Source organism: Globicephala melas, chromosome 7 (genome assembly GCF_963455315.2).
Source record: "Globicephala melas chromosome 7, mGloMel1.2, whole genome shotgun sequence".
Taxonomy (NCBI): domain Eukaryota; kingdom Metazoa; phylum Chordata; class Mammalia; order Artiodactyla; family Delphinidae; genus Globicephala; species Globicephala melas.
Window position 1 is genome coordinate 61,067,581 of NC_083320.1, and position 22,058 is coordinate 61,089,638.

At 35.6% G+C, this 22,058-nt stretch overlaps 1 protein-coding gene across 6 annotated transcripts in view; it reads left to right on the top strand.

Moving 5' to 3' along the window:
• TLK1 (tousled like kinase 1) overlaps positions 1-22,058 on the top strand; it is a 155,949-nt gene that overhangs the window by 101,973 nt on the left and 31,918 nt on the right. For all 6 annotated transcript variants that reach the window (XM_060302270.2, XM_030852100.3, XM_060302271.2 and 3 more), the window contains 4 exons: positions 1,291-1,401; positions 1,516-1,652; positions 4,877-5,065; positions 19,926-19,992. In XM_060302270.2, the coding sequence (XP_060158253.1) occupies positions 1,291-1,401; positions 1,516-1,652; positions 4,877-5,065; positions 19,926-19,992 (504 nt within the window). The remainder of the gene's footprint in view (positions 1-1,290; positions 1,402-1,515; positions 1,653-4,876; positions 5,066-19,925; positions 19,993-22,058) is intronic.

Consider the following 22,058-nt stretch of genomic DNA (forward strand, 5'->3'; position numbering starts at 1 on the left):
AGAAAACAGGAAGAAATAAAAAATGCAACAATTCTGTGTGCAGCCTTCTTGGGTATTCCACTGAACAACTTCTGCAAGGGAAGCTGGGAAATACAGTCTTTTAGCTAGACATATATCAATCCATAATAAAATGTTGGTTTTCCATTACTACGGAAGAAGGAGAGATTTGGGTGATTATAATGACTCTAGGTTTATATTAAACCTTGATGTGTGGTTGAACAAGTATCATCTCCTTTTTGGTTATTTTTGGCCCTTTGCTGTCTTAGAGAAGTGTTAGAGTCAGTTTTTCAGTTTTCACACACGTAAACAATTTGTTGGGGTTCTGTTTGAATTGCACCTAATGATAAGGGTCTGATGCTAAATTCCATTTATGTTCCTCTGAAAGTATCTTTATTTTACCCTTTTCCTTGGAAAACAATTTTATTAGATACATACTTTTAGATTGGCAGCAGTATTTTCTCCCAGCATTTTTGATGTATTATGTCACTGTCTTTTGGCTTCCACCATGATTGGCCTAGACCTATGGTTTTCAAAGAATGATCCCCAGACCAGAAGCATCAACATTACTAGGGAACTTATTAGAAATAAACTTTTAGAGCCTACTCTAGAGCTACTAATTCAGAAACTGGGAATGGGTTCCAGTAATCTGTGTTCCAACAAGCTCTCCAGGTTGTTCCCTGGTGACTGACTGTACTAGACTAATCAGACTCATCTTCTGAGTTTAGAGAGAAGACCCTTGCCTGAGCGTATGGCTGCCTACAAAGTTAACAAAATTTGTATTCATATGGCCAAGAAAGATGGTGAGAATAGTTAGCTGTTGGATGGGCATCTGCAGTGTCTTCCACTAGTTTAATGGAGAAAAAAGTTTTATTAGTTAACAAAAGATGGAAGAGAACTCACATTCATTTTTAAGTGTTAGACGCTTTGTATTACTATATTTCAGTTATTTTTAATTAAATGAGATAGAATGGTGTTGCTCTGTTTTAGAAATAAGAAAACTGAGCTAAGGTTCAGATAACTTGTTTGACTTAGCCCAGATTATATATCCTAGAGTGTGGATTTGAACCCATGGAGTATGGATACAAATTCCATGTACTTTTCCACTACACAGTTAAGCAGCATATACCAGTATTATTCCCATGGTAAGTAGATGTTTTAACAAAATTTTTAGAATCATATTCAAATAATCTTATTAATCCCTTTATGAAATTTGTTCAAAATGTATAAATATTCTTAAATGTCTCATATACACAAATTGTAGACCTTTTTCATCATCTACTTATGTTGTAGGCTAATTGTGATCTCAGACGGCAGATAGATGAACAACAAAAATTACTTGAAAAATACAAAGAACGATTAAATAAGTGCATATCAATGAGCAAGAAACTACTTATCGAAAAGGTAAGTTAAAAGTTCAATACATTTTCCCTCTCCTTTCAGTAGCCCCTTTTACCTTGTATGCTTTTAAAATTTAAATTAATAAAATTGAATGATGATTTTTCCTCCTCTTTTCAGAGTACACAAGAAAAACTGTCAAGCAGAGAGAAGAGTATGCAAGACAGATTACGCCTTGGGCATTTCACGACCGTTAGACATGGTGCTTCATTTACTGAACAATGGACAGATGGTTTTGCATTTCAGAATCTTGTAAAGTTAGTCACTCTTACATTTTAAAAAATTTAGTATTCCTTTGGGTTTTCATTACTTTCAGAGATTATAGATTTGGAATTATGTTCTACATCTACTCCTTACTACTCTTTGAAATCAGAATTTAATACATTTGAAAGGAACATAGAACAGGCATTACAATTTTAGCTTTAGCGTACTTCTTGATTAGTTAGCATTCTTCTGTACAGTATGATGTATTATTCTAAATATGACTTTTCCAGAACATAAACTGACCTAGCTTTTTATAGGTTAGTTGGGAGGGAAATTGTTAAAAGTTTGAACTTCCATTGGAAGATTTATATCTGTATATCTTGGGATTTTTCTGCTTAGTTCTCCCCCCCACCCCCGACCCCCATTCCCCAGTCCTTACTTCAGCACTTGCCTGCTCTCTATTCCTATGGAAAAGACACGAACATTTTCTCTGCAGCCTCAGACATAGTAACTCATAAGTCAGTTGAACTGAGCATGTGGCTTTAGCACTTCTGAGGTCAACTTTAAAATGGAGAAATCGTTGTTGCCATGTTTTCTTGAGTTCAGATGGTTGTAGCTAAGGGTAGGTTGACTGTTTATGTGTTGAGCCGGGATCTATGCTCCTCCTTTTGTTTTTTGGGGGTTTTTTTAGCTGGAAAACTTTTAATAACCTTTAAAGCAAGAGTGGTGCCACCATCTAAATCAGCTTTCCCAGAGTCAGTCCAGTTAAATGGAAAATGGAGGCAAAGCTTTATTTCACATAGTATCACCTAAACACTGCTGTTTCAAACACTGGTTCCCAGAACTTAAGCACAGAATGGTCTTCTCTCTATCTCCAGAATGGTCTCTCTGTCTCAGTTGATTTATCCAGCTTCTGTTCAACACAACTGTGCTGGGTGTGAGGTATACTATAATGAAGGACAGTGTCTTTATGATGGTAGGAAGTTTGGGTTTTAATTCTGTGGATAATAGGGAGCTCTTACAGTGTTATGTGTGGTGTGTGGGGTCAGATTTGAGTTTTAGAAAGGGAGCTGGTGGTGATGTGGGAATAATATTGGAAACAACATAGATTGTTGACAGTTCAGATGTAGAAGCATCCAAATGAAAGGTGATAAGGCTTGAGCTAAAATATTAACAGTAGAAATGGAGAGTAGGAAATACAGTTGAGATAGAACTTAAAATTTTCGAGTGTTTTTCTGAGCTACTAAACCCAGATCTACAGTTATCCTGGTAATGAATAAAAGAGAAGTTTATATAATATGACCTTAAATATAAACTAATAATATGAATTTAAAATATAAACTCTGCCGGTTGTTAAAATTTCTCCATTGAGCTGTCAAAAAAAGAGTAAAATTGGAGCTTCTGGGTTGGTGAATATGTAGAGATTTGGGGAGGGTATCAGGCTCAGAGAGAGCATGGAAACTCCATGTCTTTTCCCCATACCTTGCCCTATGCATCTCTTCCATCTGGCTATTTCTGAGTTGTATCCTTTTATAATAAAGCAGTAATCTAGTTTTTAAAAAATTACTTGCATTTCTTATTACTAATAATCATTTACTGAGGGCATACTGTATGTTGTTACATATACATATTTTATATCAAGCAGTTGATATTTATCAGTATATATCAAGCTATATATCTGTGATACAACCCAAAGTAGTTGGAGGATGAGAAGAGAAATAAATAAAAATTAGTAATTTATATATATATATATTTTTTTTTTTTTTTTTTTTTTTTTTTTTGCGTTACGCGGGCCTCTCACTATTGTGGCCTCTCCCGTTGCGGAGAACAGGCTCTGGACGCGCAGGCTCAGCGGCCATGGCTCACGGGCCCAGCCGCTCCGTGGCATGTGGGATCTTCCCAGACCGGGGCACAAACCCATGTCCCCTGCATTGGCAGGCGGACTCTAAACCACTGCGCCACCAGGGAAGCCCAGTAGTATTATATTGATAATCTCTAAAATTAGGTCATTACTGAATAATCAGGGATTAGATACATATCCATTCCAGTAATTCTTTCCTTTCATTATTTCAGTAGGTTATTGCTGTTTATTTTCATTAATAACATCTTGATTGTACCTGAAACTAGCTTTAAAATTAATTTTTAAATAAATTGAAATTATTTATAACCACTTCAAGGAGAAAACTGGATTAAAGTCTTATTCTAACTTTGCTATTCTTGAGATTTTTCTCCACCGTTTTACTCTTTTACCTAGGTGATTCTTGATTCTTTCCCTCCTACCATGTTCTGCTACTACCTGGCTAGAACCATAGGACAAGGAAATGAATATAAAACCAATTCTTCATCAGCAGCGTAGACGTTCTCTAGTTCTGGTCTGAATAGGGGCGGGGGAGCAAGGAATTGAAATATTTGACTTGTTCTAAATCTGAGTATCACCACCATGTAGAGTCTTAAATTTTTTCCTAGTGTGGTGAAGTGACCTAAGAGAGAACATAATTATATTAGAACAAGCTTAAGGTGTTGTATGATGGATGGTTTTTAAAAGCTTCAGTTGGAAGCAGTAATATTTTTACTTATATTAATTGCCCATTTTTCAAAGCCATGTAAATTTTTCTTGCTATTTTCTCTTTAAAGTGTCAGAATTCTTTCTTTCTTCCTAAATTTCTGAGGTCAATTTTTGTTTCATTTCAAAATATCACCTACCCATTCCCAAAATTTGACAGAGATACATTTAGAAAATAACACTATTAAATTCACATTTGTCTTTTGTAAGTTTTTCTTTAAACAGTAAGTAATGAGATACATGTATAAAACCTACTCTTTAACTCTGTTCTTTTTTTTTTTAATAGCTCATTTATTTTATTCAACAAATATTTATTGAATGCCTAGTATGTGCCAGTCACTGTGCTGGGCACTAGGGTATAAAGTAGTTGTGGTCTCTATTCTCATGGAGTGATTTAGTCTAACCAGACAAATTCTGATCAAGTGTCTGTAGGAATATTTGTTAGAAAGGAGGAGGTGGGGAGCTACAAGGTACTATGAAATTATATGTGGCAACACATCTTTTTCTAGTTCAGGGGGTTTAGGGAAGACTTTATTCAGAAATGAATGTTTCAGATGGGATGTGGACAGTGCGAAAGTATTGGTTCACAAGGGTGGGACCATAAGGTTACAAATTTATATTATATGATTTTTCATGTTTAACTAACGTATTTTCATGTTTTAACTGTGAAAAGAAATGGAAGGTTAATTTTCTTTTACGTTTATTTTTATGCAGGCAACAAGAATGGGTGAATCAGCAAAGGGAAGATATTGAAAGGCAAAGGAAACTTCTAGCCAAACGCAAACCTCCCACAGCTAATAATTCTCAGGCACCCTCTACCAATTCTGAACCAAAACAAAGGAAAAACAAAGCAGTCAATGGAGCAGAAAATGATCCCTTTGTTAGACCAAATTTACCACAACTGTAAGCCTGCATTTTTAATTTTCCTGTTTTTAAATTGTTTCCAGTGAGCATGAATGTTAGTAATGATGTTATTTTTAAGTAAGTAGTAAAAATCATTATGGCCAGGAAGGAAGACAGTATTGAAAAAATTTACTTCTAAAATAATAATAAGCCCCCAATCTGAATTCTACCTAAGTGGAGATTTACTAATCCTCTTTTAAAATGAAGACTTAGGTAGCTAAGAAGAGGCTGGAATCCACTTTTTCTTCCATGTCTGAATGATAGAGTCAGTTATCAGTATTGATTATTCCAATTCAACATTCCTATTAGTGTTCCTTTTTCTGAGAGAATGTTAAGTAATCTCAACCTATGAAAGCAGCTCATTCAGAGGTTATAGGTATTGTTTTTCCCCTCTCTTTGTTTTCTAGGTTTTCTGCTCTAATGATGAATTACTTTTTATAATTCAAAAGTCAAAGACATTTAAAAAAATTATGTGTTTATCATAGGAAATTCAGAAAATATGAAAACATAATGAAACAGTACAGACCTTGATCCCGTCCCACAGAAAACAGCATTGTTAGAATTTCAGTGTATAGATTCAACCTAATTTATATAATTTTTCTGTTCTATAAGACCTCATATAAGTTTATGTGAGTAGAAGACACATACACCCACCCTCCGTTTTATATTTAATATGTTTCTCCTTTGTTGAGAAATAATGTTTCATCTATGCTTTGAAGCCCATCCCCTGCTACATCAGGGACCTCTTCTATTGATACCTCCTTTATTTTACATCTTCAGCCTTTTGCTCTCTACTGGTTCCTTCCTTTCAGAAAACAAAACAAAACAAAAAAATTCTCCCTCAGTTTAAATCCCTCCAGTCTCCATATTCTGTCATCTTTATAACTAGGTTTCCTTGAAAGACTTGCCTGTGCTTGCAGTCTCTTCTGCCTCACTTTCCAAATTGCTCCTTTCTTAACTGAAATTGTTCTTTTAAAGATTATTTCCTTGATGCTAAATACCATAGACATTTGAGTCTTTAACTTGGCAGCATTGGATACTGTTGACTTTTTCCCAAAAGGTTCTTTCTTGCCTTAGTTTTTGAAATAACCTGTTCTCCTAACTTTCATTTTTACTCATCTGGCTACATCTTCTCAGTCTCTTCTTCGGACATCATTTACCTTACCAATTTGTAAAATGTAGGATTTTAAGAATCTGTCCTAGGCCATCTTACTTCTTACTCTATGTATTCTCCTTGAGTATTAGCTACTCCTAGGGTTTCAGTTAGCATGTATATCCTGCTGACATCCAAACTTCTGTCTCCAGCCCACTTTTCTCTCTTGAGTATCATCAAATGTTTGTATCTCAATCTTGAATGTCATATCCTTGCTTAGTTGATATTGGTACTTAAATGCCTCACGAGAGCCTTTAATGCAGCCTGTTCAAAACTGTATTTACTAAACACACAAAATAAAAACTGTGTATCTTTATCGTTCCCATTTCAGTCCCCCCGACACCCCCTTTTTCTCTCTTTCTCCACACAGACACCACACACACACACACACACACACACACACACGCACGCACACACACACACACACCCCTTGCCACCTCCCGTGTTTTTTCAATTAGTACATGGTACCACCATCCTCGCAGTTCCGTGTGCCAGAATTCTGGTTGTCACTCATAGCTTTTTGATCAAGATTCCATTTATTTTTCTTAATCCATTTTCATTTTATTTTCTATTAATAAACAGGTGATGATAATCTTATATTTTAAAGTCTAAAACGTACTTCCTTAAGCCTTTCCTAATTTTTGGAGGGGTTGTTGTAAGTTGGAATTAAATCCTTTGGCTCTTGATATTAAAAAATGACAACAAACGATTTACTTTTCATAAATTAGTAAATTTGTTGCTTTAAAAAGCGTAGATGGGTATATGAGCAATTATACAGGAGAAAGTGTGTGTTAGCTTAACTCCACTCCTGTAGACACCCAATCTTCTAGAGCTCAAATGCGTCCCCTGCCACCTCTTACTTGAGTTCTCTCTCCCCACCCCTACCCACCCCATCACCTTTCAGCTTTGGTCTAGGCCTTGAATCCATTTTCAACTTGTAGTCAGAATCTCTTTTTCCAAAATAAAAATATGGTCCTTTCTTTTTCTTCCTTGTAAACCTAACATAGCTCTCCATTGCTTGAGTGATATCATCCAAAAAGCACTTCTGACTTGGCAGCTTCTGACCTCTCTAGCCTCATCTTTTGGCATTGACCAGTGCCTCCCACTCACCACTTAGTTTGTTTGTTTTGGGTTTTTTTACAACAGGTTTTTATTAGCTATCTATTTTAGACATATTAGTGTATATATGTACACCACCAAGTTTTAAACTCGAACCCATTGTCTTAATTTCTGCTCATCTTTAAAATCCCATACTAGATATTTCCTCCTCTTGAGAGCTTTTCCTTGATCCTTGAAGGATAGGAGTTAATTAGCACTTTGAGGTATTGCCATAGTGCCCTCTGTGTATTCAGTCACAGCATCATCATTCACTCAGTTAATGACACTAGAAACATCTTAGATGTTTGCCTTTCCCTTGTTCTCTGTGTCTATTTCCATAACATTTTTGTATCTGTCAGTCTTCATTACCACTATCTTACTATAGGACCGCATCTCTCTTTTTTTTTTTTTAAACTTAAATTACTGTTTGTTACATATCTCATCGTGTCATTTTCATGTTTAACCTCCTTCACTGGCCTTCAAGATAAAATTCACTCTCATGAAAACCCTTTATAGGCCTTCTTTTTTCTCTCATTCTCCAATGTCTGCCCTATGCATCCTATATTAAACTCAGGTCTCTATCTAAATGGACTATGCTTTCTTGTTTCTGTGCTTTTGTACATCTTGTTCCTTGCCTTTCTTTACCTGTCTCACTTTCCTAAATATCATTAAAGTCTTGCCTCCAGTGCCAATTCCCATAGGAAATCCTCTGTGACCTTTTTTCTTCCCAGTTTCTTTCCCATTTCCCCTCAAGGTAGGTGCCTTTTGTACATGCCTGTCAATATTGTAACATTTATCTCACTATTTTATTTCTATACTCCCAATATCTAATCCAGTTCCTGGCATATGGAAAGTGGTCAGTAAATACTAAATTAGAGTACATAAGCATTTGATTGAATTTTATTTTCTCCTTATCAGAAGGCCATTTTGTCTAGTTTGCCACAGGTATTTTGCTTCCGACTTGTCTTCTAGGGTGCTAACAGCCCTAACTATAGTTTATTAGTCGTAGACTTGTCTCATTGCCATCCCATTTTATTGCATATGTTGACTTCGAACTTACACTGCTGTCTGTTCCTGGAGTGGCAAATGAAGTAATACTACATGGCAGTTAGATTGCATCCTTATACAAATATAGATTTAAATAGGGAAAAAAGCCACAGAATCAAATATATATTAATCAAATATATATTAATTTGATTTTAGCAGCCATACTTTGCAACTGTCTTCTGAAAAATTCTTTTGAATCCCTGTTTGTGCAGAACATCTAGCATAGTTATTAGAATAGAGATCATGAATTTTTCATTATTTTTCTATCAAGAAATTAATATAGAAAATAAAGTCACTACTGTGTAGTGGTTAGCATTTTAAGCTCTGTAGTCAGACAGATATGGAATCCAGCCCTGACTCTTCCAGGTTGTTTTTTTGGTAAGCTGTTTTACTTCTTAGAGCCTCCATTTCCTTGTGAAAGTACCTACATCATAATGTTGAAAGGATGATATGAGGTGATGCTTATAAAGTACTTGCATGGTTCCTGGCTCTTAACTAATTTTTAACTACCAGCAAGATTTAGTCAAGTTTTTTAGGTAGTAATTTCTCATTTTAGTCACAAAGACTTACTATTCAGAGTAAATAGTTTGCACAGCTAGTATTAGCTGTGGATAATGTCTAAATGATCCTTGCTTGAATTGTATATTATTAATACATGTTAATCAAGATTTTGACTTCATGTTAAATATGTTTTAAATTGTTTTGATTTTATCTGTATATTTTGTGTTTCATGGAGGATGATTGCAAAGTAAACAATATTTTACCTTATATTTTATATGAGTGAAGTTTTAGAGGTCACTCTTTTCTCATTTAAAGCTTAAATTTTAACTCGATTATATTTTATATAGCATGAAGTTTTTATTTGATTGATTGCTTGTTTCTGGTAATTAACATAACTGACTTTTTTTAAGTAATAAGATGTATTTTTAGAGCAGTTTTAGTTTACAACGAAATTGAGCAGAAAGTATGGTTTCCATATACCTGCTGTCCCCACACGTGCACAACCTCTCCCACGATCAGCATATCCTGCACCAGAGTGGTACATGTGTTACCATTGATGACCCTACATTGACACAGCATTGACACCCAAACTGTAGTGTACATTGGGATTCACTTTTGGTGTTGTATATTCTCTGGGTTTTTACAAATGTGTAATTGATGTTTTAAAAATCCTGTCTGGGGCTTCCCTGGTGGCGCAGTGGTTGAGAGTCCGCCTGCTGATGCAGGGGACACGGGTTCGTGCCCCGGTCCAGGAAGATCCCACGTGCCGTGGAGCGGTTGGGCCCGTGAGCCATGGCCGCTGAGCCTGTGCGTCCGGAGCCTGTGCTCTGCAACGGGAGAGGCCACAACAGTGAGAGGCCAGCGTACCGCAAAAAAAAAAAAAAAAAAAATCCTGTCTGAAAAAATCTTTCATTGGTGAATTTAATCCATTTTAATTTCATGTATTTACTTATTTATTAGGGCTTAAATCTCATCTTCTCATGCTTTCTATTTATCCTGCCTAGTCTCTGTCCTTTTTTCCTTTTTTCTTACCTTTTCTTGGATTGCTTAGTTTTTGTTTATTTGATTCTTTTCCTGTATTAGAAGTATGTTGTGTTTATATACATACATATATATACACACACACTCCTACCCAAAGACATTGTCTTGTATAGTCAGTGTTCATCTAAACTTTACCTATGTGTTTATCACTGTTTTGTTCTTCATTTATCCTACATCTCTGATTTTACCTCAAGTAAGATCTTTTTGCCTAAGAATACCCTTTAGAAATTTCCTTTTAGTGTGGGTCTGTTGGTAGTGATGTCTTTCAGTTTTTGTTGGTCTGAAAATAACTATTTTGCCTTCATTCTTGAAATATTTTTACTGGTTTTATTTATTTATTTATTTTAAAAAAATTCATTTATTTTGGCTGCACCGGGTCTTAGTTGGGGCATGCGGGATCTTTAGTTGCAGCATGGGGACTCTTAGTTGTGACATGCAGACTCTTAATCGTGGCATGCAGACTCTCAGCTGTGGCATGAAAACTCTAGTTGCGGCATGCAAACTCTAGTTGCGGCATGCATGCAGGATCTAGTTCCCTGACCAGGGATTGAACCCGGGGCCCCTACATTGGGAGTGCAGCATCTTACCAACTGGACCACCAGGGAAGTACCTTTATTGGTTTTAGAATTTTAGGTTGGTAGTTATTTGAAGATATTATTTTACTGTCTTCTGACTTAAATTATTACTATTGACAAGTCAGCTGACTCTGTAGAAAGACAATCTTGAATGGAGCAAAAGCAGTGTTTAGAGATTAGATAACTGAGCATATTTTAAAACAGATGAGCAAGATCAGTCTATAGATTCATGAAGGCCAGAGAATTCCAAGTAGGATGAATATAAAGAAATACTCACCCAGACACATGTTAATAAAATTTCAGAAAATCAAGGCAAAGAGAAATTCTCAAAAGCAGCCAAAGGGGGAAAAAATATATTAGAAATAAAAGTTAAGAAAGAAAACATTCTAGGCAAATATCAACTGAAAGAAAGCTGTATTATATCAGACACAGTAAGTAAAATTTAAAGCAAAAAAAATTACAGGAAATAAGGTGATTGTTTCATAACTATAAAAGTTTAAAATCACTAGGAACATACAATAATTCTAAATTTGTGTGCATAGTAACATACCCTCAAGACAGATAAAAAATTGACAGTACTTTTAGGAGATATGGACAGATCCACAGATTATAATGGGAGATTTCAACACACACACACACACACAGAGAACAAGTAGATAAAAATAAAACAATATAAAACAACATATAGTGCGGGTATAGAAGAATTCGGTGGGATTGACAGACTTGACCTAATGAATATGTAACCTCCTAACATTTGCAAAATGTATCTTCTTTTTAAATGTGGACTTTTATAAAAATTGACCATGTTGGGTCATAAAGCAGGCCTCAGCAAATTTCAAAGGATTGAAAGAGTTTATGTAAGACTGACATTGTTTCTTCCTTAAATGTTCGGTAGAACTCATGGGTGAAACTTAAAGGATTGGAATCGTATGGAATATGTTCTCTGACCACGGTGGAATTAAACTAGAAATCAGAAACAAAAAAGATAGTGCAAAAGTCTCAGTGGAAATGAGAAGATATTTTTAGATGAATGATAGTGAAAGTGCTACACAGCAAAAATTTGTGAGATAAATCTGAAACAATATCTAGAGGTAAATTTATAGCCTTATATACGTATATAGGAAAAGAAGAAAGACTAAGACTTTATAAACTGAACATCTATTTCAGTAAGTCAGAAGATGAGCAGAATTAAAGAAGGAGGAGAAGAAAGAAAAGAGCAGAAATTTTGATACAGGAAACAAACATACAATATAGAGAATCAACCAATCCAAAAAAGGTGTGTGGGGTTTTTTTGTGGGTGAGGGGGACTAATAAAATTGGAAACAAGAAAGAGAGAAAAGACGACCATTATCAGGAATGAAAAAAGGAATGTTGCTACAGAGCCTACAGGTATTTTAAAGGAAAACAAAATATTGTAAATGACTTAAATTTAAAATTTTTGTGAAATGGATAAATTTCTAGAAAGATACAACTTAACAAAATTGACACTAGAAGAAACAAATAGTTCTGTAACTGTTAAAGAAATCTAACCTGTAATTAAAATCTTTGATCATAGAAAACTCCAGGTACAGAGGACTTCATCTATGAATTCTACCAACCATTTAAGGAAGAAATAGTGCTAATCTTTTAAAAACTTTTGAAGAGCAGCTAAGGCAGAAACACTTCCAACTTATTTTATGTAGGCCAGCACAGTCTTCTCAAAATTCAAGAAAGACTGTACAAGGAAGGAAAGTTATAGTCTAATATCGCTTATAAAAGTAAATGCAGGACTTCCCTGGTGGCGCAGTGGTTAAGAATCCACCTGCCAGTGCAGGGGACACAGATTCGATCCCTGGTCCGGGAGGATCCCACATGCTGTGGAGCAACTAAGCTCGTGCACCACAACTACTGAGCCTCTGCTCTAGAGGCCACAAGCCACAACTACTGAGCCCGCGAGCCACAACTGCTGAAGCCCATGTGCCTAGAGCCTGTGCTCTGCGACAAGAGAAGCCACTGCAGTGAGGAGCCCGTGCACCACAACGGAGAGTAGCCCCTGCTCATTGCAACTGGAGAAAGCCTGCGTGCAGCAGCGAAGACCCAGTGCAGCCAAAAATAAATAAATTTTAAAATAAATAAATTTTTTTAAAAAGTAAATGCAAAAATATTAAATAAAATATTAGCAACCCAACAGATAATATATAAAAATGATAATTTATCAAGACCAAGTTTGATTTGTTTCAGGTATGCTAGGTTGGTTTAATATAAGAAAAATCAATGTAATTTTCTACATAAAGAAAAAGATTATATGATCATCTTAATAGATGCCAAAATATATAAAATTCAGCATTGATCTGTCTTTAAACTCTTCGCAAACACTAGAAGATAAATTCTTTAATCTACAGTATACATTGGCTTTTCTTTTTGCTTGCACGTCTACATGCTGTGCTTCTGGGTCACCATGCCCCTGTGTGCCCTCTTTCTTCCTCCTGGCTTCTTTCTGCTGCTCCTGTTTAACCAGGCTCAGATGTTACCTCTTCTGTGCCTTCTCCCAGCTTCCTTCAGATAAAAATTTTTTTTCTTTACACTGTGTACTCATGGCTGTATTATCCACAATAGTCACCTTATTTTAAGGTCAGCTAATTAGCAATATTAATCCCATTTAATCCTTGGCCTTTAAACATATTCACAAGTCCCGAGGATTAGGATGTGGCATTTTTGGAAAGTCATTATTCTACCTATACAATCTGCCCTCTGACCCAAGATGCACATCTTTCCCACATGCAAAATCCATTTGTCCTATCTGCAAAGTCTCAACCTCATTACAGCCTTCATTCGACATCTAAAAATCTTATCTAAATCTCATTAATTTAAACATTCTAAATCTCATTATCTAAATCAGTTATGAGTGAGACTGTGTATAATCCACGCTGAGAACAATTCCTCTTAATCTGTGAACCTCAAGAAACAAGTTAACTCTTCCCAAAATACAGTGATGGAGACAGGCATAGGTTAAGAGTTAGAGACATTTTCCGTTCAAACAGAAAAATATTAAAGGTGTCACTGATCCCAAGCAGTTTCGAAATCCATCCTGGCAAACTCTGGTTTCAAGTTCTGGTAATAATTTTTCTATAGCATGTGGCTCTGCAAGTTTCTGTCCTCTGAGTGTTTTTCATGAAGATTTCTTTTTCATGAAGGTTAACGTGTATTTGTTGCTGAGTAGCTTTTTCAACCAGTTTCTTGTTTGTAGAGTTTTGAGTGTTTGGCAGCCTTTCATTTTGTACTCTCTGTCCTGTAAAATCCAAGCTGGTAGTGTTTCTGCTGGTATAAAGTTTCCAAGAATCTTGTGGATCTTTCATGTATGACACAAGGATTCACTCCATTAGACAAGAGGATCCTCTATGATTCTTTTCTAGATAATTTCATCGCTATTTTTGGCTTCTGCAGAGAAGGCTAAGAGGATCTATGAGTCACCCACTTCATCTTTTTAAAGACTGTTTATGTGATGAATACTCTGACTTCTCTGGAGTATTAGCAAAAGGTTGTCCAGACATCCTTCGTTTTAAGAGCAGCTTTGACCATGAATCTCAATTTTGGTGTATTTTGTACTCTGAATAAGATGAGAATTTCTTAAAACATTAAATCCTGGGGGGTTTTTTGGTTGAACATTTCTTCCCTTTGATTTACCTCTCTCTTCTTACATTTTAATATAAACAGTGAGAAGAAACCAGTCCACACCTTCAACACTCTATTTGGAAATTTCCTAAGTTCATTTCTTACATGTTTGGCTTTCTGCATAACTATAGGATACAGTTTTGCTAAGCTTTCTTTCATAATAACAAGGATTCCTCCAGTTTTCAGAACATGTTTCTCATTTCCTTCTGAGTTCTCACCAGTGGCACCTCTACTATCTACTGACGGTCCATTCATGACAATTTAGGTGTTCTCTAAGGCTGTTTGTGTTTTCCGTACTATGCTCCTCGTGGAATTCCTTGCATCCTCACTTGGCAGAGTTGTTAACATTCGTATTTCTGCTAGTAGTCCGTTCAAGGCAGTCTAAGGTTATTTTTAAATCATGCCCCTCAAAATTCTCCTAGCCTCTTGCCCACTGCCCAATTCCAAAGCCATTTCCATATTTTTAGGTGTTTATTATCGGAACATCCCATTTCCAGGTAGCAAGATCTGTAGTAGTTTCCTACTGCTGCTGTAACAAATTACCACAAATTCAGTGAGTTCAAACAACACTAATTTATTATCTTACAGTTTTGGAGATCACAAATCCAAAATGGGTCTCCCTGGGCTAAAGTCAGGGTGTTGTCAGGGCTGTGTTACTCTAGAAGAGAATGCATCTTCTTGCTGTTTCCAGCTTCTAGAGGCCCTGCCCATATTGCTTGGTTCGTGATCCCCTTCCATCTGCAAGCCAGCAGTAGCAAGTCAAGTCTTTCTCATGTTAGGTCACTGTGATTCTGAGATGTCTGCCCTTCTCTCTGCACTTAAGGCCTCTTGTAATTACATCCCCAAAGGGTAATCCGGAATAAATCCCTATTTCATTTATTTATGTAAAGATTTTTTTGATGTGGACCATTTTTAAAGTCTTTATTGAATTTGTTACAATGTTGCTTCTGTTTTATGTTTTGGCTTTTTGGCCACGAGGCATGTGGGATCTTAGCTCCCCGACCAGGGATTGAACCCGCACCCCCTGCATTGGAAGGTGAAGTCTTAACCACTGGACCACCAGGGAAGTCCCTAAATCCCTATTTTAAAGTCAGCTAATTAGCAACTTTAATTCCATCTGCTACTTTAATTCTCCTTTGTTGTGTAACTTAGCGTACTCACATGTCCAAGGATTAGGATGTGGACATCTTTATGGGGCCATTACTCTACACACCACACTGGCACTTGGTGAAAGTCGTTACTTCTCAATTCAGTTTTTATTCTATTGTGAACATTGGGCTCTTCAGAAGCAGACTAGTTTCATCCTTCCCACACACCCCAGTTTCTTTTCCCCAGTGATACTTAAAAAAAAAAAAATTGAGGTGAAATTTGCATAACATACAAGTAGCCACTTAAAAGCATATACAGGGACTTCCCTGGTGGCGCAGTGGTTAAGAATCCGCCTGCCAATACAGGGGACCCGGGTTCAAGCCCAAGTCCGGGAAGATCCCGCATGCCGCAGAGCAGCTAAGCCCGTGCGCCACAAATATTGAGCCTGCACTCTAGAGCCTGCATGCCACAACTACTGAGCCCGCGTGCCACAACTACTGAAGTCCACATGCCCTAGAGCCTGTGCTCTGCAACAAGAGAAGCCACCGCATTGAGAAGCCCGCGCACCGCAACGAAGAGTAACCCTGCTTGCCGAAAGTAGAGAAAGCCCGCACACAGCAACGAAGACCCAACACTGCCAAAAATAAATAAATTTATTTAAAAAAAAAAAAGCACATACAGTTCAGTGGCATTTAGTGCATTCACAATGTTATGCAACCACAACCTCCCTTTAGTTTCAAAACACTTTATTCACCCAGAACACCTAATGCGCATTAATTAATCACTCCCCATGCCTCCCTCCCTACATCCTCCTGGTAACAAATAATCTGCTTTCTCTATGTTTGTTTTCTCTATGTCTGTTTGCCTCTTCTGGATACTTCATTAAAAAGAATCATACAGTATGTGTCTATCCTTATGGCAATACCACACTCTTTTGATGAATATAACTTTTTTTTTTTTTTTTCGGCATGCGGGCTGCTCCGGACGTGCAGGCTCAGCGGCCATGGCTCACGGGCCTAGCCGTTCCGCGGCATGTGTAATCTTCCCAGACCGGGGCACGAACCCCTGTCCCCTGCATCGGCAGGCGGACTGTCAACCATTGTGCCACCAGGGAAGCCATGATGAATATAACTTTGTTTTAATTTTTGAAATAGGAAGTGTAAGTCCTCTAACTTTTTCTTTTTCAATATTGTTTTGTCTGTTTGAGGACCCTTGCATTTCCATATGAATTTAAGAATCAGCTTTCCCATTTTAGTAAAATGGGTGATGTGTATTTTGATCAGGATTACATTGGGTCTGTGGATCACTTTGGGGAGGATTGCCCTCTTAACAATAGTAGGTCTTCTAATTCATGAACACAGAAGTCCTTTCATTTAATTAGTATGCTTTCATTTCTTTAGCAATATTTTGTAGTTTTTAGTGTGCAGGTCACTTCCTGAGTTAAATTTATTCCTACGTATTTTATTCTTTTGGATTCTGTTATAAATTGAATTGTATTCTTAATACCTTTTTTAGATTGTTCAATTGCTGGTGTATACAAACACATCTGATTTTTTTAATATAATTTTATTTATTTATTGGGCTGGGTTGGGTCTTCATTGCTGCACGCGGGCTTTCTCTAGTTGCGGCGAGCAGAGGGTACTCTCTGTTTCAGTGCACAGGCTTCTCATGTGGTGGCTTCTTTTGTTGCGGAGTATGGGCTCTAGGCATGCGGGCTTCAGTAGTTGTGGCACGCGGGCTCAGTAGTTGTGGCTTGGGGGCTCTAGAGCACAGGCTCAGTAGTTGTGGCGAACGGGCTTAGTTGCTCTGCGGCATGCAGGATCTTCCCAGACCAGAGATCGAACCTGTGTCCCCTGCATTGGCAGGTGAATTCTTAACCACTGCACCACCAGGGAAGTCCCTAGGTAATTTTTAGATATCCATGATCGCAAAATGGTAAGAGTCACTGCCCAAGAAAGTCAATAGTATTTAATATTTAATATTTAATTTAATAGTATTTAGACAGTATTTAAATAGACAGTATTTAATACTGTCTATGAAATCTGCTTATTGATGCTTTAAAACCAAGCAGAGAGAAATTAATATATATATACATTTTTTTTCTTTGCTGTTTATTTGAAGTTTTATAGTAGTAATAATCAAAATGCAGTAAGGAAATAGCAAAGTGCTGCTGCTGCTGCTGAAAGTTACCATTAACCTTTAGTGAGAATTGTATGTTTCATATTAGGATTAGACCTATAAAATAATGCTCTGAGGTCAAAGCTTTTGAACTCAATGAAGTATTTGTGTGCATTTGCTTTAGCTATAGGGATGTGGACTATTTATATTTGAACCACAGTACAAACATATTAACAACTGGAACTAGTAAATAGCAAATATGCATTACATTATATACTACAAGATTAACCAAACAGTATTCAACAAACTAAGTTATCATGGAGTTAATTGACATTGATTTATTATTAACTCAGACGAAAAGTAGCTATTGAAAACTACTACCAACTCAAGACGACAAAATATCTTCCCTCCAAATTGCAGAAATTCCCAGCCATCTGTGTGTGTAGTAGCTGTACAGTTTTGCATGATAGCCAAACTTCTTAGTAGAATACAGTATCAAAAATTTTAAGAAACTAAATTAGTCATATGAATTTTAATTTATGAATACTAAATTTAGCTATACTTTAACTCAGTAAAAACCAAAGTATAGAATTGTATTTTATTCCTGTATAGAAACAAACAGAATATTTACATATTTTTAAAAAATTAGTTCTGAGCCCATCCTATGTTCAACCAGTGGGCCTAAAACCATATTTTAAGAATAGGAAGTTATGATATTCTTATACAGGTGATTTCCATTGGTGGTATATATGCCAATCCAGAAGCTATTTGCCAAAATTCATATGGCTTTACTTTACTGGGCTAGTTGAGATATTATCAATTTTAGTTTCCAAACCTCATTTTTAAAAAATATCACCTTACCCCCTTCTTCTTTCATTCCATCTGCATGAATGTTTCACATTCACAATGCAACATTTAGTTCTCTGAATTTAAGCAGCCGCTGCAACTATACAGCTATATTCAGTATAATAAAATCCAGTGATTGTATTAACCTAAGACTGGGTAGAGAGATTTAATTTTAAATGTTTACTTCTTCACTCTTAAGATATTTCTAATGGAATGCTAACTGAATTTCTTGGAGGTTTTTTATTGTTTCATTTGAATACCCTTTCTTGAGAATTAGTAAATTTAATTAGCATCTAGCTAAAGGGAAATAGCGTTTATACTGAATGTTGCTGAGGGACCTGCACCAAGCGTAAATAAGTCATACTTGGGTTAGGAGCTTAACCAAATACACCCAGAACACATAAGTAAACAAACAACGGCTTGAATGTGATAGATAAAAGCAATTTTTTCAATATTGGTGTATGAAATGGAAGTTGTTTTGTTGTTGAGTGGTTTTTTTCCTCTTCCTTTCACTTTAATGATACAGAATCATTTTTTCTTAGGAAATGTTATAATATGTATATGTCTTGTTATGGTTCTACATACATTAAACTACAGTTGAACCCTGAACAACATGAGGGTTGGGGCTCCACCCCTCCCACAGTTGAAAATTGAGCGCATAACTTTACAGCTGGCCTCTGTGTCTGCAGTTCCGCATCCACAGATTCAGCCAGCTACAGATCATGTAGTACTGTAATATGTATTTATTTTTAAAAATCTTAGTATAAGTGAACCTGCATGGTTCAAACCCTTGTTGTTCAAGGGTTAGCTGCAATTATTTTTCAAATTTATATAGGAATATTTGAAATTAATAATATGTCTGTTTATATTTATTAATAATTTGATGGTTTGACTATAGTTTTAGCATCCCTATATCTCAGTTATTCACTAGCACATGGAAGCAGAGAAGGGAAAAATGTCTTAGTTTCTTTCTTTCTTTTTTTAAACCAGCGCCCAAATTGGACTGATTCCCTTTGTAGTGATTTCCCAGTACTCTTAAAGTGAAATGAAATTCTTTGCTTGGCCTAAAAGTCCATACAGAAGCTGCCCCCCTGCTTTACGTCTTTTGCTGACAGCATCTTTGACTATGTTTTGATACTTGCATTTTTTCCTCTCCTCATATATCAACCTGTTTCTATCTTAGTGTCTTTGTACTTGCTTTAACCTATGTCTAGAACATACTCCCCTAGGTCCTTTTTGATATTTAGATCAAGATTACCTCCCTAAAACTCAGTGCAAGTTAGTGTAATACAGTCATTATCACACCACCCTTTCTAATTTTCTTCATAACACTTACTGTTATTTGGGATTATTTTATTTCTGGACTAAATTGTTTCTCTTCTGCTTTCTTACCCCCACTACGGAGTGTAAGTTCAAACGAGAGTGTAAGGAGAAACTGTCCTTTTCATTGTATCCTTAAGATCTAAATTCTAGAATATCACTTGATTCGTGGTACTCATTAAATAGTTGTTGAATTTATGAATCAGTCAATTGTTCCATCTGTAAGTATTAGATGTATTCTGAAGAATACCTTCAATAAGATGTATTCTGAGGAATGCTTTTGGCTTATGTATTTTGGGCTGAAAGTTGTCAACATTTTAGTATTTCCATTTGATTAATTTTATCTTATTTTTTGTTGGTTGTTAATAAGAAATAATAAGTGTTAATCTTAATATCTAGAATTACAATTCCATTTTGACAGGTTGACTTTGGCAGAATATCATGAACAGGAAGAAATTTTCAAACTTAGACTAGGACATCTCAAAAAGGTATGTGAAGCATATGCTGGATTTTTAGTTTACCAGAGGTTGTGGAAAGTTGTGTTATAAGTTTCTTATTGAAGAAGTCAAAACTTAAGAGAGAAAGCACTTAAATTAAAAACTTTGGACCAAAAAAGAGGGGCATTAAAGTTGCATTTTTATGTTGAATATATTAAAATAACATTCCTTTACCTTGTGGCAACTTACAGACATTTGAGATGCTGATGATACCATGTCCCTGTAATGGAGGAATGATTCCTGGCCAGACCTCCAGGTTCTTACAATTACTCTGTTAGATGCTATCTTTTTGTTAAAAAATGCTTCATATATAAGATGAAATGTAAGATTCCATATTGTTTGTGTCCATTTCATAATAAATTGAAATAAGTATAAATTAATAACAAACATGTTTCTTTGGCTTAACTTTGAAGATATTGAATGCTCAATTAAATGTTTCAATTAAAATATGTACATTGGCAAATTTAGAAGAACCTGATCATCAGTAATAATATGAAGTGATATAATTTAGAAAAACATTGTTATATGTTATTAGTAAATTTTTATAATGTGTAGCTTTGTACTTATTTGTAAACTCTGAAATTGTAATCAGTTCATTGTTTTTTAGTTCAAACCACTTAAAGAAATAATAGAGTAGATTTTACCCCTCAAAATGAAGTTACCGACAGATATAAAATTCTTTGCCTTTGATCCAATTTTTTAATTCTGCTTTCTGCTTGTCACATTACTTACGTTTCTTTAATAGACTGAATAATAGCTAAACCTGAGTTAGTGAACTAATTAAAGATAGTGTCTATGAAGTCATCTCCCTGGGGTAGGGTAAGGTAGGTCAGAGAAGCCCATTCTTGCAGCAGCTACCATCTCACTATAAATGTTTTTGTTTTTGGAATGTTATCACCATGCTTCAGATCCCTGCCATTTAACTACAGGGAAAAGAAGAAAATTATATTTTGTGTACATATGTATGTGTGTATGTGTATATACACACATATATATGTGTAATTTGTGTTAGTGTTCTTTATTATGTCATATCTGTCTATTCCCCTGCTCAGAAAAGTTTCAACCTAAACTACTTGAACAGTAAATTCTAAAATGATTTATATTCTGCTGTTTTGTTTTTGTATTCTATTGTAGTTATTGACATTTCTCTTGCTCTTTGGTGTAAGTAGGCAACTTCAGTCTGTTTTGTATCCGATGGAGTTGTAATGGGACTACGGAAGGGAAGAGGGGATTTTGTAGTTCATAATTAGTACAAGTATTTGTCTGCCCACTTAAGCTATTTTGATAATAAATTCATAGAGACCTGTGTTTGATGTCCCATATAAACATTTATCAATTATTTTCTAACCAGCCTCTCATGATAATGGGATACTAAAGAATATAATTAACTGGAGGGTTATTATTTTCGCATATAATAGTAAATTTAAAGTTACTCTTTCTAATGATGAGATTGTACATGTTTTATTTTATGAAAACTTATTATAAAATCTGAAATTGTAAAGCAGTTAAATTAGGAATCAGCTATTTGTATTACAAAAACACTTAAAAGGATTCAGAGGAGGGTTTGTTTTTATTTTTGGTTGGTGGGTGGTTGATTGATTTTAAAGCTTTCCTGGTACATTGAAAATATTTCATTTCTCTGAAACACTTCTATTTGTAAGTGAGGTACATATACTTAAATGTCTAGATACTACATAAACAGTTGTAAGCTGTTGTAGATTACTACACCTTTTCTTCTAACCTCCATATTATCTTCTTTCCCAGTGTTTGACTTCTCCATTTTTTGTATTTACTCATTCTTTCTAATAATTGTCCCCTCCATGATCTTTTTCCTATTTTATTTTTTTTCAGCTTTTATCAAATTTACTGAGCAGTTTTAGATTTCTAACTTTATCTTCTTCTTAACCAATTTACAACATTACTTTTCTTTGATCTCCGTCATGGAATATTTTGGGAGAGTGGATGAAATAATGCTGAAATATACTATCATGTCTTGAATTCTCACATTTTCTTCTGAAAGACTATTTTGGGTGAGGAGAATGAATGCATTATGAAGA